This window comes from Pseudophryne corroboree, chromosome 12, assembly GCF_028390025.1.
Source record: "Pseudophryne corroboree isolate aPseCor3 chromosome 12, aPseCor3.hap2, whole genome shotgun sequence".
Lineage (NCBI taxonomy): Eukaryota > Metazoa > Chordata > Amphibia > Anura > Myobatrachidae > Pseudophryne > Pseudophryne corroboree.
The window spans coordinates 73,007,220-73,022,784 of NC_086455.1; the positions used below are offsets into that span (position 1 = coordinate 73,007,220).

At 46.3% G+C, this 15,565-nt stretch overlaps 1 protein-coding gene across 1 annotated transcript in view; it reads right to left on the minus strand.

The window, feature by feature from the left end:
• Positions 1-15,565, minus strand: part of LOC134979927 (cytosolic phospholipase A2 delta-like) — a 180,918-nt gene that overhangs the window by 16,879 nt on the left and 148,474 nt on the right. The window contains exon 19 of the mRNA XM_063946540.1: positions 3,469-3,655. Coding sequence (XP_063802610.1) covers positions 3,469-3,655 — 187 coding nt within the window. The remainder of the gene's footprint in view (positions 1-3,468; positions 3,656-15,565) is intronic.

The following is a 15,565-nucleotide window of genomic DNA, read 5'->3' on the forward strand; positions in this document are numbered from 1 at the left end:
AAAAGGAGATTTATGGTAAGACTTACCATTGTTAAATCTCTTTCTGCGAGGTAGACTGGATTCCACAGGGCGCCCACCCTGGCGCACTTAGCTTCTTTGGGTTTATATGGCATTAGCTGCTGGTGCGTTCTGCTGTCGTGAGAATGTGGTTCTGTGTTACTAACATCTACCGTCTCTATTTTACCTGCTACTGCATTGGACTGGTTAACCAAACTGAGCTCCAGTGCCTGGAGGCGGGGCTATAGAGGAGGCGGTACAGTGCATCCTGGGAACAGTCAAAGCTTTAGCCTGTTGATGCCTCGGATCAAGATCCAACTCTACACCCCAATGGTATTCCCTGTGGAATTCAGTGTACCTCGCAGAAAGAGATTTAACAATCGTAAATCTTACCATAAATCTCTCTCTCTATCTCTCTCTCTCTCTCTATATATATATATACACCTAAATATATATTACATTTAGTACTGCATATTTGACCAATGTTCCAATTTTACATGTCTATAGGGGGCACCTCAGGTGCGCTAATGAATAATTAATAATGTGACTAACCCTCAATAAAATACCACTTTGTTAAATGGTCACTCTAACTTTAAAACATGATAATTACATCTACTCAGAATCTGAATGATTTATTCTTGTTTACATTATCAGAGGTATATAATATTTTCACTTGAATTACAATACAATATATTTGCATAAACAGCAGTAACGTATGAACCTGCCCAAATGTGGGGGGTATGATGTTGATTGTCACCCCACCCTTACGGGTGTTAGCTTGTTGGTGAGTATCCCCCAAATGTGATGCAGACTGTTTGTCCACGTATGGGACTTCATCAGTTGTATAATTCAATAAATTCAAATAATACATAAAATTAACGATGATAGGTTATTAGTCTTCGACTGGTCAAAAGGATTCCACAAATTGACTTTATAATGCCCAATGGATCCTCATAATAGTATAGCTATAGATATATATCATGAGTTTCCAATAGATGAGCACCAGAAAAACTTTAGAACTAAATCGTAGTAGTGTGTGCCTTTCCCTTTGTTTAGCAGCATTCCCATTGGAAGTCCCCACTAGCAGGGGACTATCTGTGTGGTGCTGCTGCTATTTTATGTTAGCGCTGTAAAAAAAAAAATGGAGACGGTCACACAACACCTAATGTTCTCCTATAGTAGCAAGGTCGTATAAATGATATGTATCCTTCTGTTCCATGGAACTCCACTAGGGGCTCAGTCACAGATAAGAACAGCACACTTTTTCCAAATGCAAGCAGCTTTATCATTCAAATCGTGATAGCAGCACAAACATGCAGAGCCGGCCTTAGGCATAGGCAAACTAGGCAAATGCCTAGGGGCATTTGGTATGCTTAGGGGCACCAGCAGCTTCTGCTGATTAAAATGATATACGGCATGCCTATATTCTGTGTGTGACTGCGGCTTTATCTGCATACGAAATGCTACGTTGCAGTGTATTCCTGGAATTCACAGTAATGTAGCATTTCGTATGCAGATACAGCCACAGTCACACACAGTATATTTGCATGCTGCATATCATTTTAATCAGCAGAAGCTGCTTGTGCATCCTAGCCACATAGTAATACAAATAATATGATGCATTTTCATAAACAAAAGGCACCCGACATTTGCAGAGCTGCCAGCTGACTCATGCCAGGCATCTCCTGCAGAACTAGCGGCTGTGCAAGGGGGCACCAGGCAAAATCTTGCCTAGGGCATCATATTGGTTAGGACCGGCTCTGCAAACATGCATGACGTATTTCCAGCATATCATACTTTACAGGTCATCAAATCTATAAGTAATCAGCTCCCCAAAATATTTGCGTTTTCCAGGCATTCCTTGTGAGTAAACAAATAGATAAATACATTTTCAAGTGCGCTATCAACAGCAGCAGGTGTAAGGAAGGTCAATTCCCTAAGTAGAAGCTCCTGAGGAAGCTGGTTATACCAGAGAAACGCGTTGAGCCTGGGCCTACTACGCTGCACACTGCCTTTTGCCACTTGGATTCACATTATATGCTGACATCAATTGAACTTTTCTACCTGTTCGGGATTTTCCAACATCTGGCCTATTGGACCCCTGCTGATCAAGAAGAATCTTTCCTGAGCAAAGGAATAAGGGGACTGCATCATATACCATTGGCCTACCGGTAACATCATACCCAATATACATTGTTCTAATATTCATCATCCGGTATATCATCTATCCCTAATACAGGAACATTTCATTTCAAGTCCTAGCCAGCCTATCCATCTAATTGTGGCAATGCAGCTCTATTAATATAGAGACAGTGTGGATTTCAATTGTATTGTTTTTATAATATACACACATAGCGGTACATTTACTAAGATGGGAGTTCTATTTAAGATAGGATGTTGCCCATAGCAACCTATCAGATTCTACTTCTCATGTATCTAGCACCTTCTAGAAGATAATACCTGGAATCTGATTGATTGGTTGCTATAGGCAACATCCCATCTTAAAGAGAACTCCCATCTTAGTAAATTTACCCCATGGTTTTATTGTGTGTTATTTAATAAATGTGTTATAATATATAATGAATAAGCCGTTCTGTTTGTTTTCTTCATAAGACAGCCAGCGCTGGTGTATATACAGTTTTATCTTTTTATTCCTGGAGAGTAGGCAACCATTCCTAAAACCGTCTGTGACATTGGGAGTTGGGAAGTAATGGAAAGAAACAGCCAATACAGTGTAATTTGTATCCCATAAGCGACAACCCAGAATCATCACATTATTTTTTTACATGTCACATTGGCAATACCTTAGCAAGACAAATGTTATATGCATTTGGAATCGACTGTATCTACTATACATAATTGTTAAATGTCTGTTTTACAGGGATATTCAATTAGCCCCGAAGAGACATCGGGTGTAAAAACCCCCGATGTGTCTTCAGGTTTTGCGGTTGGGCAATTCGATTAGCTCTCCGTTAAAAAGTGCATTTTCACCCGAAAACATACTGGTTCAGTGAAACCTGCGTGTTTTTGGGTGAAATATCCCCGTTTTCGGATGAAAACGGGGCTGTTATCTGGGATTTTGCATCGCCTGCCGGAGGCAGGTAAAACAAAATCCCCGATAAGTCGCAGCACGCGCCGGCTTATCGGATCTAATTACATAGCCCTCCCCTGGCGATACTTTGCACCCGACAGTATGTGCAGGTAATTGAATATCCCCCTATGTTGGAGAAAATGTAAATGTGAATCCATGTCTAATGAAAAGTCTAATTTTGTCCTTAATTATTATGACAAACAATCAGAGATATTCCTTGGCTATTAGGAAAATATCAGATGTGAGCACTGCAGTAACCAGGTACTGTAAAATAGTTAATCCACAGTAAATTTGTTCTCGCTAGAAGATCAGTATGAGCTGCTAATTATTGAACAGCAGGTTCAGCACCACACACTGGCCTTGAAAAGGACATACAGTACCTGGCTCTTTAAATTCTTTGAAGGTGTCGTTCACCAGAGGGAAGTGAAGCACTATGGGAGCATTAGGGTTGTCTTCATCATTAAAAATATAGCACTCTTTGTGTTTCTGTCTCTCCTCATCACTCAGCGATACTTTTGGGAATCCGATGCCTTGTGTTGTACAGTAAGTGCAGGTCTGCTCCACGCTCTGCAGATGGAAAGCAGTGTCAGTATTTAACTTTCAGTAACTGTCTTTCAAGAGGTATATATTTCAAAGTATCATTTATTGCATAATGTCTATGCTAATTAAGGCACAGACACTTGGGGGTATATTTACTAAAAGTCAATTTTGGTTCTATTTAAAATCGACCAGAATAGAACCAACTTCTCCACAGTGTTTCTATTCCAAATAGTTTATTTACTAAAAGTCGATTTTGAGCTCCTTTTAAACATTGCTGTGTGATGTGACTTCTGTTTTGAGGTTCTAAAAGTGATCTAGTCATCAAAAATTGACCCAAAATCGTCCAAAATTTATAACATTGAGCAAAATTGACCCAAAATAGACAAAAGCATTTCTGTTGGTCAAAACAGGTCACATGCACTGTTTTATCCAAAAACACCTTTATTCCTGGGCTGATTTGCATATTCACAAATTATTTTTTTAAATCATTCCTGTGCATTTTAGTGTCATGATTTATGCAGCCACATGCTTCTGGGGGTGGATCATAGGATCGACAGTCATTAGGTCAACCACTGTTGGTCGACAGTGACTAGGTCGACACCTAAAATAGGTCGACACGGTCATTAGGTCAACATGAAAAAAGGTTGACATGAGTTTTTTATATATTTTTGGTGATATTTTTTTTGTAAAGTGACCGGGAACCCCAATTAGTGCACCATATCCCCTCACATTGGGCAAAGTGCCTCGCTTTGCTCCCGCTGCGCTCGGCACAGGTTACTATTCCCTATCATAGTCCACGTAGATCGTAAAGTATGAACAAGTTATAAAAATGGAAAAAAATTAAAAAACCTCATGTTGATCTTTGCCATGTCGACCTAGTGACCATGTTGACCAATAGTGCTCGACCTAACTGCTTCTCTACCATGTTTTTTCCCATCATATTGAAGTTTCAGACAATTCTACATGATATAAAATCAAATAGAACTATTTATGATGGTTCTATTGAAAATGGTGATTTTGGGGTCGATTTTCAAATCGACTATCAGTAAATATGGGTTAGGAACTGAACTCTATGTTAAAGTATTGAAGGTTCTATTGTAGTTTTATTTAAGTGTAAATTTCTATTTCAGTTGATATTGAGTCGATTTTGACTTTAGTAAATACCTGTCGCACAAAATTGACTGAAAATCAAAATCAGTTTTTAGTAAATACAGTATACTCCTCGGTGCATATGCAGAATGTGCAAGGTTTATTTTCTTTTAATCTTTTTATTTTTTTTAAATGTTCACATTTGTTTTAATGTAGATAATATGTTTTATTTTACTGCTCCCATCCATCTATTTCCCTTTGTGAGAGCATACAGGCAGTCATTCAGGGTGGGACACAGTAAAGGAGAGATCCTTGCTATGCCGAATTTTGACTATCCAATTTCCCTTGAACTCCCCCAGAGCCCAGATAGCAATGATAGTACAGATTTTGTCTATCTGTGCTTGAGATTTTGTCTATGTACAATTTTGACTAAGTGCCAATTTTGACTATACTTTATACTAGATAGTACACTAGATAGTCAAGATTGACTTGCCTGCACAGTCTATCTAGCCTTACGATATAGACCCCATGGGAGCGCGCATCGGGATCGAATTGGTAACGCAAGCTGCCTAACACCTTGAGATATGCACCAACTTTCCTTAAGATTTTGACTATATAGTCAAAATCTTACAGATTTATCTCACAATGTGTACACACCTTAAGAGTATACTGGCAATCATTCACAGTGGAACATGGTCAGAGTATACGGTCAGTCATTCAGGACGGAACACAGTGAGAGTATACTGTCAGTCATTCAGAACGGAACACAGTGAGAGTATACTGTCAGTCATTCAGGACGAAACACAGTTAGAGTATACTGTCAGTCATTTAGGATGGAACACAGTGAGAGTATACTGTCAGTCATTCACAGAGGAACATGGCCATGGTATACGGTCAGTCCTGTGGCGGAACTAGCAAGCGGTGGGCCCAGATGCGACAAAATGCTTTGCCCCCCCCCATCCCATCCAAGCCTACCCCCTCACCCCTGGAGAGGATCTGGTGAGGGGGACCTGCTTAGGGCCAGAGAAATGGATACCTAGCAACAGTACCATAACTAGACATTTTAGCACTGGGTGCAAAAAACGGCATCGGTGCCCTCCCCTGCATGCAAAACAGGGGCAGTGCGCGCCATAGGTGCGCACAAAGATACATAGGGGCGTGGCTTTGTGGGGAAGGGGTGTGGCCACGAAATAATACCAATTCATAAAACGGTGCACAGTAGTCTCCATTATTCAAATTACGCCGCACAGTAGCACCACTACACCAGGTAGAGACCCTTTTACACCTTACGGCGGACAGATTCCCCTTTTTACATATTACGGCAGACAGCGTCCCCTTTTTACACATAACGTGCCCTTGTTACACATTATGGCAGACAGCGTGCCTCTTTTTACACATTACGGCAGACAGCGTGCCCTTTTTACACATCACGGCAGGCAGATTCACCCTTTTTACACATTACGTCAGGCAGATTCCCCCTTTTTACACATTGCGGCAGGCAGATTCCCACTTTTTACACATTACGTCAGGCAGATTCCTCCTTTTTACACATCACGGCAGGCAGATTCCCCCTTTTTACACATTACGTCAGGCAGATTCCCCCTTTTTACACAATGCGGCAGACAGCGTCCCCTTTTTACACATCACGTCAGGCAGATTCCCCCTTTTTTACACATTACGGCAGACAGTACCCCTTTTTGCACAGAAAGAAAGAAAGAGAAAGAAAGAAAGAAAGAATTATACTTACCCTCTCCGATGGCTCAGGCTCCTCGGTGCTGCTTCTGGCAGAGATCCCGGGCAGGAGAGAAGGAGGAGGAGGGAGGTGGAGAAGGGAGCCGCAGCAGCGCTGTGTTATTGGTGGAGGCGCTGCTGCTGCTTGTTCTCTGCTTCACTATAGGCTGTTCTCCGCCGCTGTGAATGCTGGGATGCGCTTCACAGCGGCGGAGGGCAGCCTATAGTGAAGCAGAGGGACAGCAGCGCCTCAACCAGTAACAAAGCGCTGCTGCGGCTTCCTCCTCCACATCCCTCCTCCTCCTTCCCCCGTACCACTGCGCTCCTCTCCTCTCTCTCCGGGCGGCTGTGTGCTGTGGGCAGCGGTTGCCCGCAGCACACAGCGGCATGTAATGAGTCAGTTTGACTCATTACATGCTTTGGGCCCCTGGACAGAGGCGGGCCCCATTGCAAAGCACTGGTTGCACTGGCGGTAGTTCCGCCTCTGGGTCAGTCATTCAGGACGAAACATAGTGATAGTATACTATCAGTCATTCAAGATAGAAAACGGTGAGAGTATACTGTCAGTCATTCAGGAAGGAACATATGGTTCTATGTACGAAGCCTTGGCGAGAGATAAAGTGGACAGAGATAAAGTGCAACTGCCACTGGAGAAAATATATTTCTCTGAAGTCCTAGTGGATGCTGGGTACTCCGTAAGGACCATGGGGTATAGACGGGCTCCGCAGGAGACTGGGCACTCTAAAAGAAAGATTAGGTACTATATCTGGTGTGCACTGGCTCCTCCCTCTATGCCCCTCCTCCAGACCTCAGTTAGTATCTGTGCCCGGCCAGAGCTGGATGCACTCTAGGGGCTCTCCTGAGCTTCCTAGAAAGAAAGTATTTGTTAGGTTTTTTATTTTCAGTGAGATCTGCTGGCAACAGACTCACTGCTTCGTGAGACTTAGGGGAGAGAAGCGAACCTACCTGCTTGCAGCTAGCTTGGGCTTCTAAGGCTACTGGACACCATTAGCTCCAGAGGGATCGAACACAGGCCCTAGCCTCGGTCGTCCAGTCCCGGAGCCGCGCCGCCGTCCCCCTTGCAGAGCCAGAAGACGGAGAACCAGGAGAAAATCGGCGGCTGAAGACTCCGGTCTTCAATAAGGTAGCGCACAGCACTGCAGCTGTGCGCCATTGCTCCCACAGCACACCACACGCTCCGGTCACTGGTGGGTGCAGGGCGCTGGGGGGGGGCGCCCTGGGCAGCAATTAGATTACCTTTTGGCAATAAAAAGCACACATAATACAGTCTAGCACTGTATATGTGTAAAAACCCCCGCCATTAAACTACATAAAAGGACAGAAGCCCGCCGCTGAGGGGGCCGGGCCTTCTTCCTCAGCACACCGGCGCCATTTTTTCTTCACAGCTCCGCTGGAAGGAAGCTCCCCAGGCTCTCCCCTGCAGTATCCTGGTACACAAAGGGTGGAAAGAGAGGGGGGGGGGGGGGGGGGGCACATAAATTTAGGCGCAAAAATTGTATATACAGCAGCTACTGGGTAAACACTGAGTTAGAGTGTAATCCCTGGGTTATATAGCGCTGGGGTGTGTGCTGGCATACTCTCTCTCTCTGTCTCTCCAAAGGGCCTTGTGGGGGAACTGTCTTCAAATAGAGCATCCCCTGTGTGTGTGGCGTGTCGGTACGTGTGTGTCGACATGTCTGAGGTAAAAGGCTCCTCTAATGAGGTGATAGAGCGGATATGTGTGTGGGAGGGTGTCTCCGTCGACAACGCCGACACCTGTTTGGATATGTGTAAGTGCTGAGGTAAACTTATTGCACAAAAGGTTAGGGAACAGAAAGGAAATCTACCCTGGTATGTCCCTATGTCTCAGAGACCTTCAGAGTCTCACAATGCTCACTATCCAAATTGACAAACACTGGTATCGACACGGAGTTTAACTCTACTGTCGACTATGATAATGCAAAGTTACAGCCAGGAGGGCTAAAAAAATATTCAATATATGATTATTGGAATAAAAGATGATTTGCATATCACTGATGACTCATCTGTCGCTGACACGAGAGTACACATGTTAAGGGGAAGAATGCTGAGGTAAATTTCCCTCCTCTCATGAGGAAAAAGAGCGGGAAACTCCAGACAAGAGACGGCAGCTTCCCACAAGAGAATTCTCAGGTTGTATCCTTTTCCCACTAGGGCCAGGATGTGTTGAGAATCTTCCCCTTGGGTGTCCTGTTTGCACTAGCTATTCTCAGGGATCCTGCAGATAGTGTGCACATTATATTAGACTACCCAGACCGGCGATTGTGTCGGAATTGGTTTATAGCGCTGTGGCAGCGTGAACAGGTACCTTATCAGCAGAGATTGAGACCCTAGTATGCATATAAATATATTAAGATGCTGTCTTAAGTGATAGATAGATATATAATTATAAAGCATGCCCAAAGGGACATGAGTATACTGGGTCCTAGAGTCAAAGCTATGTCGATTTCTGCTTGACGTGTCCTGTAGAATATATATTGGACAGATGATGCCGACTTAAGAGGCATATGAAAGGCTGAGGATTGAGTGGAGAAAGGTTCTCGGTCCTGGTCTCCACAGCTATAGTGGGTAATTCTGCTAGTTTGCCCTATATTCCTGCACAGCCTAGGAAAGCACAACATTATTAAATGCAGCTTTCGAATAAAGAAACAAGAAAGTCTGAGGTGCATTCTTTCTTGTCAGAGCCGGGGGCAGAGGAAAAGAAGCTGTACAACACAGCTAGTCCCCAGGAACAGAAGTCCTCCCCGGCCTCTACAAAAATCCACTGCATGTCGCTGGGGCTCCATAGGCGGAGCTAGGCCCGGTGGGGACACGCCTTCGTAAATTCAGCCACAAGTGGGTTCACTCCCTGTTAGATCACTGGGCAATAGAAATTGTGTCACAGGATTACAGGCTGGACTGTGAGAAGATGCATCCTCACCGATGGCCCGGCGGGCTTCCCCCCAAGAGAGGGAGCCAGTGTTAAATGCAATTCACAAATTGTATCTTCAACAGGTGGTGGTCAAGGGTCCCCTCCTTAAACAAGATGGTGTTATTATTCGACCATGTTGTAATCCCGAAACCAGACGGTTCGGTTAGACCCATATTTAATTAAAATCCCTAAACATATACCTGAAAAGGTTCAAGTTCAAGATGGAATCGCTAAGAACGGTCATTGCAAGCCTGAAAAGGGGGAGACTTTATCGTGAATCGGGACATAAGGGATGCATACCTTCAGATCCCCATTTATCCACCTCATCAGGCGTACCTCAGAATTGCGGTACGGGATTGTCATTACCAATTTCACCAAGGTATTGGCGGATATGATGGTGCTCATGCGGAAGCAAGGTGTCACTATTATCACATACTTGGATGATCTCCTCATAAAAACGAGATCAAGAGAGCAGTTGCTGGACAGCGTATCACTTTCTCTGGAAGTGAAACGGCAACACGACTGGATTCTATATATTCCGAAGTCGCAGTTGGTTCCTACAGCTCGCCTAGGCATGATCCTAGACACAGACCAGAAAAGGGTTTATCTCCCGATAGAGAGAGCCCAGGAGCTCATGACACTGGTCAGGAATCTATTGAAAACCAAAACAGGTGTCAGTGCATCACTGCACTCGAGTCCTGGGAAGGATGGTGGCATCATACGAGGCCATCCCCTTCGGCAGGTTCCATGCGAGGACCTTCCAATGGGACTTACTAGACAAGTGGTCCAGATCACATCTTCAGATGCATCGGTTAATCACCCTATCCCCTAGGGCCAGGGTGTCTCTCCTGTGGTGGCTGCGGAGTGCTCACCTTCTCGAGGGCCGCAGATTCGGCATTCAGGACTGGGTCCTGGTTACCACGGATGCAAGCCTCCGAGGGTGGGGGGCAGTTACACAGGGAAGAAATTTCCAAGGTTTGTGGTCAAGTTAACAGACTTGGCTTCACATCAATATCCTGGAACTATTGGGCCATATACAACGCCCTAAGTCAAGCAGAAATCCTACTTCGCGACCAACCGGTTCTGATCCAATCAGACCGGAGGGGCTCATGTAAACCGCCAAGGCGGCACAAGGAGCAGGGTAGAAGCCACCAGAATTTTTCGCTGGGCGGAGAATCAAATAAGCGCACTGTCAGCCGTGTTCATTCCGGGAGCGACCTCCACCCGGGAGAGTGGGGACTTCATCAGGAAGTCTTCACGCAGTTTGCAAATTGATGGGAACTGACTCAGGTGGACTTGATGGCGTCTCACCTCAGTAAAAAGCTAAAAAAGGTTTTATGCCAGGTCAAGGGACCCTCAGGCGATAGCTGTGGTCGCACTAGTAACACCGTGGGTGTTCCAGTCGGTCTAGGTATTCCCTCCTCTTACTCTCATACCCAAGGGCTGAGAATTGTAATAAAAGGAGGAGGGAGAACAATATTCTTTGCTCCGGATTGGCCAAGAAGAACTTGGTACCCAGAACTACAAGAAATTATCTCAGAGGACCCATGGCCTCTGCCGCTCCGACAGGACCTGCTGCTGCAGGGGCCCTGTCTGTTCCAAGACTTACCGCGGCTGCTTTTGACGGCAGGGCGGTTGAACGCCAGATCCTAATGGAAAAAGGCATTCCAGATGAAGTCATTCCTACGCTGATAGAAGCTAGGAAGGATGTGACAGCAAAACATTATCACCGCATATGGCGAAAATATGTTGCTTGGTGTGAGGCCAGGAAGGCCCCAACAGAGGAATTTCAGCTGGGTCGTTTTCTGCACTTCCTACAGTCAGGAGTGACTATGGGCCTAAAATTGGGATCCATAAAACTCCAGAATTCGGCCTTGTCTATTTTCTTTCAAAGAGAACTTGCTTCACTGCCTGAAGTTCAGACGTTTGTTAAGGGAGTGCTGCGTATTCAGCTCCCTTTTGTGCCACCAGTGGCACCTTGGGTTCTCAACGTTGTGTTGGATTTCCTAAAATCACATTGGTTTGAGCCACTTAAGACCGTGGAGTTAAAATATCTCACGTGGAAGGTGGTCATGCTGTTGGCCTTGGCTTCGGCCAGGCGGGTGTCAGAATTGGCGGCTTTGTCGTGTAAAAGCCCATATCTGATTTTCCATATGGACAGGGCAGAATTGAGGACTCATCCTCAATTCCTTCCTAAGGTGGTATCAGCATTTCATTTGAACCAACCTATTGTGGTGCCTGCGGCTACTCGGTTGCTGGATGTAGTCTGGACCCCGAAAATCTATGTTTCCAGGACGGCTGGAGTCAGAAAAACTGACATGCTATTTATCCTGTATGCACCCAACAAACTGGGTGCTCCTGCTTCAAAGCAGACTATTGCTCGTTGGATCTGTTGCACGATTCAACTTGCACATTCTGCGGCTGGACTGCCGCATCCTAAATCAGTGAAAGCCCATTCCACGAGGAAGGTGGGCTCTTCTTGGGCGGCTGCCCGAGGGGTCTCGGCTTTACAACTTTGCCGAGCTGCTACTTGGTCGGGTTCAAACACTTTTGCAAAATTCTACAAGTTTGATACCCTGGCTGAGGAGGACCTTGAGTTTGCTCATTCGGTGCTGCAGAGTCATCCGCACTCTCCCGCCCGTTTGGGAGCTTTGGTATAATCCCCATGGTCCTTACGGAGTACCCAGCATCCACTAGGACGTCAGAGAAAATAAGAATTTACTCATCGGTAATTCTATTTCTCGTAGTCCGTAGTGGATGCTGGGCGCCCGTCCCAAGTGCGGACTCTCTGCAATACATGTATATAGTTATTGCTTAACTAAAGGGTTATTGTTATGAGCCATCTTTGAATGAGGCTCAGTTATTGTTCATACTGTTAACTGGGTATAGTTATCACAAGTTGTACGGTGTGATTGGTGTGGCTGGTATGAGTCTTACCCTGGATTCCAAATCCTTTCCTAGTAATGTCAGCTCTTCCGGGCACAGTTTCCCTAACTGAGGTCTGGAGGAGGGGCATAGAGGGAGGAGCCAGTGCACACCAGATATAGTACCTAATATTTCTTTTAGAGTGCCCAGTCTCTTGCGGAGCCTGTCTATACCCCATGGTCCTTACGGAGTACCCAGCATCCACTACGGACTACGAGAAATAGAATTACCGGTGAGTACATTCTTATTTTTTTATTTAACAAAACTATCTCCAAGAAACATAAATATAACATTTTCCAGCTTTTATGATATTATTATGTTTATTTCTCTTACGTCCTAGAGGATGCTGGGGTCCATATTAGTACCATGGGGTATAGATGGATCCACCAGGAGCCATTGGCACTTTAAGAGTTTAATAGTGTGGGCTGGCTCCTCCCTCTATGCCCCTCCTACCAGTCTCAGTTTAGAAAATGTGCCCAGAGGAGCCGGTCACAGCTAGGGGAGCTCTACTGAGCTTTTCTAGTAAAGTTTATTCTAGAATTTATTTATTTTACAGGAGGCTGCTGGCACCAGCCCGCCTGCAACGAGGGACTGAGGGGGGGAGCAGTGTCCCCCCAGCGGGGTCTGAGCCACTGTCTCTGCTGTCTGGAAATTGAGCTCCAGAGGGGATAGATTGTGCCCCGCCACAGGGGAACGCTCGCCCCAGCAGCTGGCCGCCACCCCCTTGCAGAGCTGAAGTGTGGCGAGTGAGACCCCAACCCCCCTAACAAGCGGGGGGTCGGTGTGAAGATGGCGGCTTCAGGGTAGGAGCACAGTATTAACTGCGCTCCCGGACGGCTCAGCGGTACTGCGGTGCGGCGCTGTGAGGGGCGCCCTGAGCCAGCACCTGACCCTACACTGACCAAATCAAGCCTGTCGGGATCTGCAGATCTCAGCCAGCACAAAATCCTCAGGCCAGTATATTCTCAGAAGAGTGGGAGGACATCGCCATTAGGGGGGCGAAGCTTCTCAGAGTGGACCCAGCAGCGTTTCAGCTCCATTTTCCTGCTTGCAGTCGGATGCAAGTGGAAGATCAGTCCCTCCAGTGCAACTCCATCTATCTGTACGGTACCAGGGGTTGTAGAAGGAAGGGGAGGCTGTGTAAAGGCTGTGTCACCTATTAAGAGACACAGTCAGCGCTGGTTTAGGGTCTCCCTATACCTATAATAGCGCTGTGTGTGGGTTGGCTCCAATCTCTGTGTCTCTCTGTCAATCTTGGGGGGGAAACTCTGTCTGCCCAGTGCCTTGTTTGTATGTGGGATGATTGGTGTGTATTTGCAAACATGTCTAGGGATTCTGTTTCATATGCTGCAGAGGATTTATCTTCTCAGGAAGATCCCATCCCATGTAATCAGGATTGCACTGTTGTAGCGCAGATCCCGGCTAGAGAGCCAGAATGGTTAGCCTCTCTTATGGGGACTATTTCTCAGATTTCTGAAAGAGTTGCTAGGACTGAGCATGCTACTCAAGTACTGCAATCCTCTATGGTTGTATGGTCAGATACTTCTCCCTCAGGGTCCCCTGCGGTATATTCTCACAAACGTGCACTTGCTAACATCATGCAGGATGACACAGACACCGATTCTGACAATGCAGACGGTGAAGGGGATGTGTTGTGGGGGACAGCATCACTTGCTAAGGGGGTGCAGATGATGATTGAAGCCGTACGGGATGTGTTACACATTTCTGACACAACTCCTGAGCAGGTTGAGGAGGCCTTTTTCACGGATAGTGGCCCGCCCCCCCTTCCCTCCTCTCCACCTTCCCGGCATCTAAGGAATTAAATGCTATCTTTGCATAAGCCTGGGAAAATCCAGAGAAAAAAATCCAGATCCCTAAGAGGGTGTTGGTTGCTTTTACCTTCCCAGAGGAAGACAGAAAGAAGTGGGAGTCTCTGCCGACAGTTGAAGCCTCTGTCTCCAGACTATAAAAACAGGTGGTTTTACCAGTCCCGGGATCTACCGTGTTGAAGAACCCGGCAGATAGCAAGGTGGATGCTACGCTAAAATCCATTTACACGGCTTCAGGGGTTATTCTGCGGCCTACTATTGCTTGCGCATGGATTTCTAAAGCTATTGCCAGGTGGTCAATCGCTCTGCAGGAGGACTTGACTACGATGGATAAAGGTGACGTTGATTTATTTTTACGTAATATTCAGGATTCTGCAGGGTTCCTGGTAGAGTCCATAAAGGACCTGGGTTCCATGGCTGCGGGGATCTCCTCCATGTCCGTCTCCAGAAAAAGTGTGGAGGGCCTACCATATACGGGTCAGGCTCTCTTTGGGAAGGCACTGGATGCGTGGATTTCCACGGCTACCGAGGGTAAGTCTCCTTTTCTCCCCTCAGCTGCGCCGGCTACGAAGAAGCCTTTTACACCTGTTACGTCACAGTCCTTTCGGCCCACGAGGCCTAGAAAGAACAAGCAGTCTCACCCCTTCTTCAGAGGTGGTCGTGCTAAAGGAAAGAAGCCTGCTCCCGCAGGTTCCCAAGACCAGAAGCCTGCTTCTGGTACCCCAAAGTCATCCACATGACGGTGGACAGCTCAGCCTGGAGGAAGGTCAGGTGGGGGCAAGACTCCGGCATTTCAGCCACGTCTGGATGTCGTCAGGCCTGGACCCCTGGGTACAAGACATTGTGTCCAGGGGATACAGGCTGGAGTTTCAAACTCTCCCACCTCACCATTTCTTCAAATCAGGCTTGCCAGCTCTGCTGGCAGACAGAACAATTATTCTGGAGGCTATCCGAAAATTGGTGGTGTCCGAGGTCATTGTTCCAGTTCCACCCCATCAGTGGAACAAGGGTTACTATTCGAACCTTTTCATGGTACCGAAGCTGGATGGTTCGGTACATCCAATTCTGAACCTAAAGTCTTTGAACCCTTATCTCAAGGAGTTAAAATTCAAGATGGAGTCTCTGAGAGCTGTCATCTCCTGGACTGACAGAGGGGGAGTTCCTGGTGTCCCTGAACAACAAGGATGCGTACCTCCATATTCCCATTTGGTCACCACATCAGGCATATATCAGGTTTGCACTGTTGGACGATCACTGTCAGTTTCAGGCGTTGCCGTTCGGCCTCTCCACCGCACCGAGGGTCTTCACCAAGGTGATGGCAGAGATGATGGTTCTCCTCCACAAGCAAGGGGTAAACATAATTCCGTATCTGGATGACCTCCTAATCAAGGACTCGTCCAGGGAGAAGTTGTT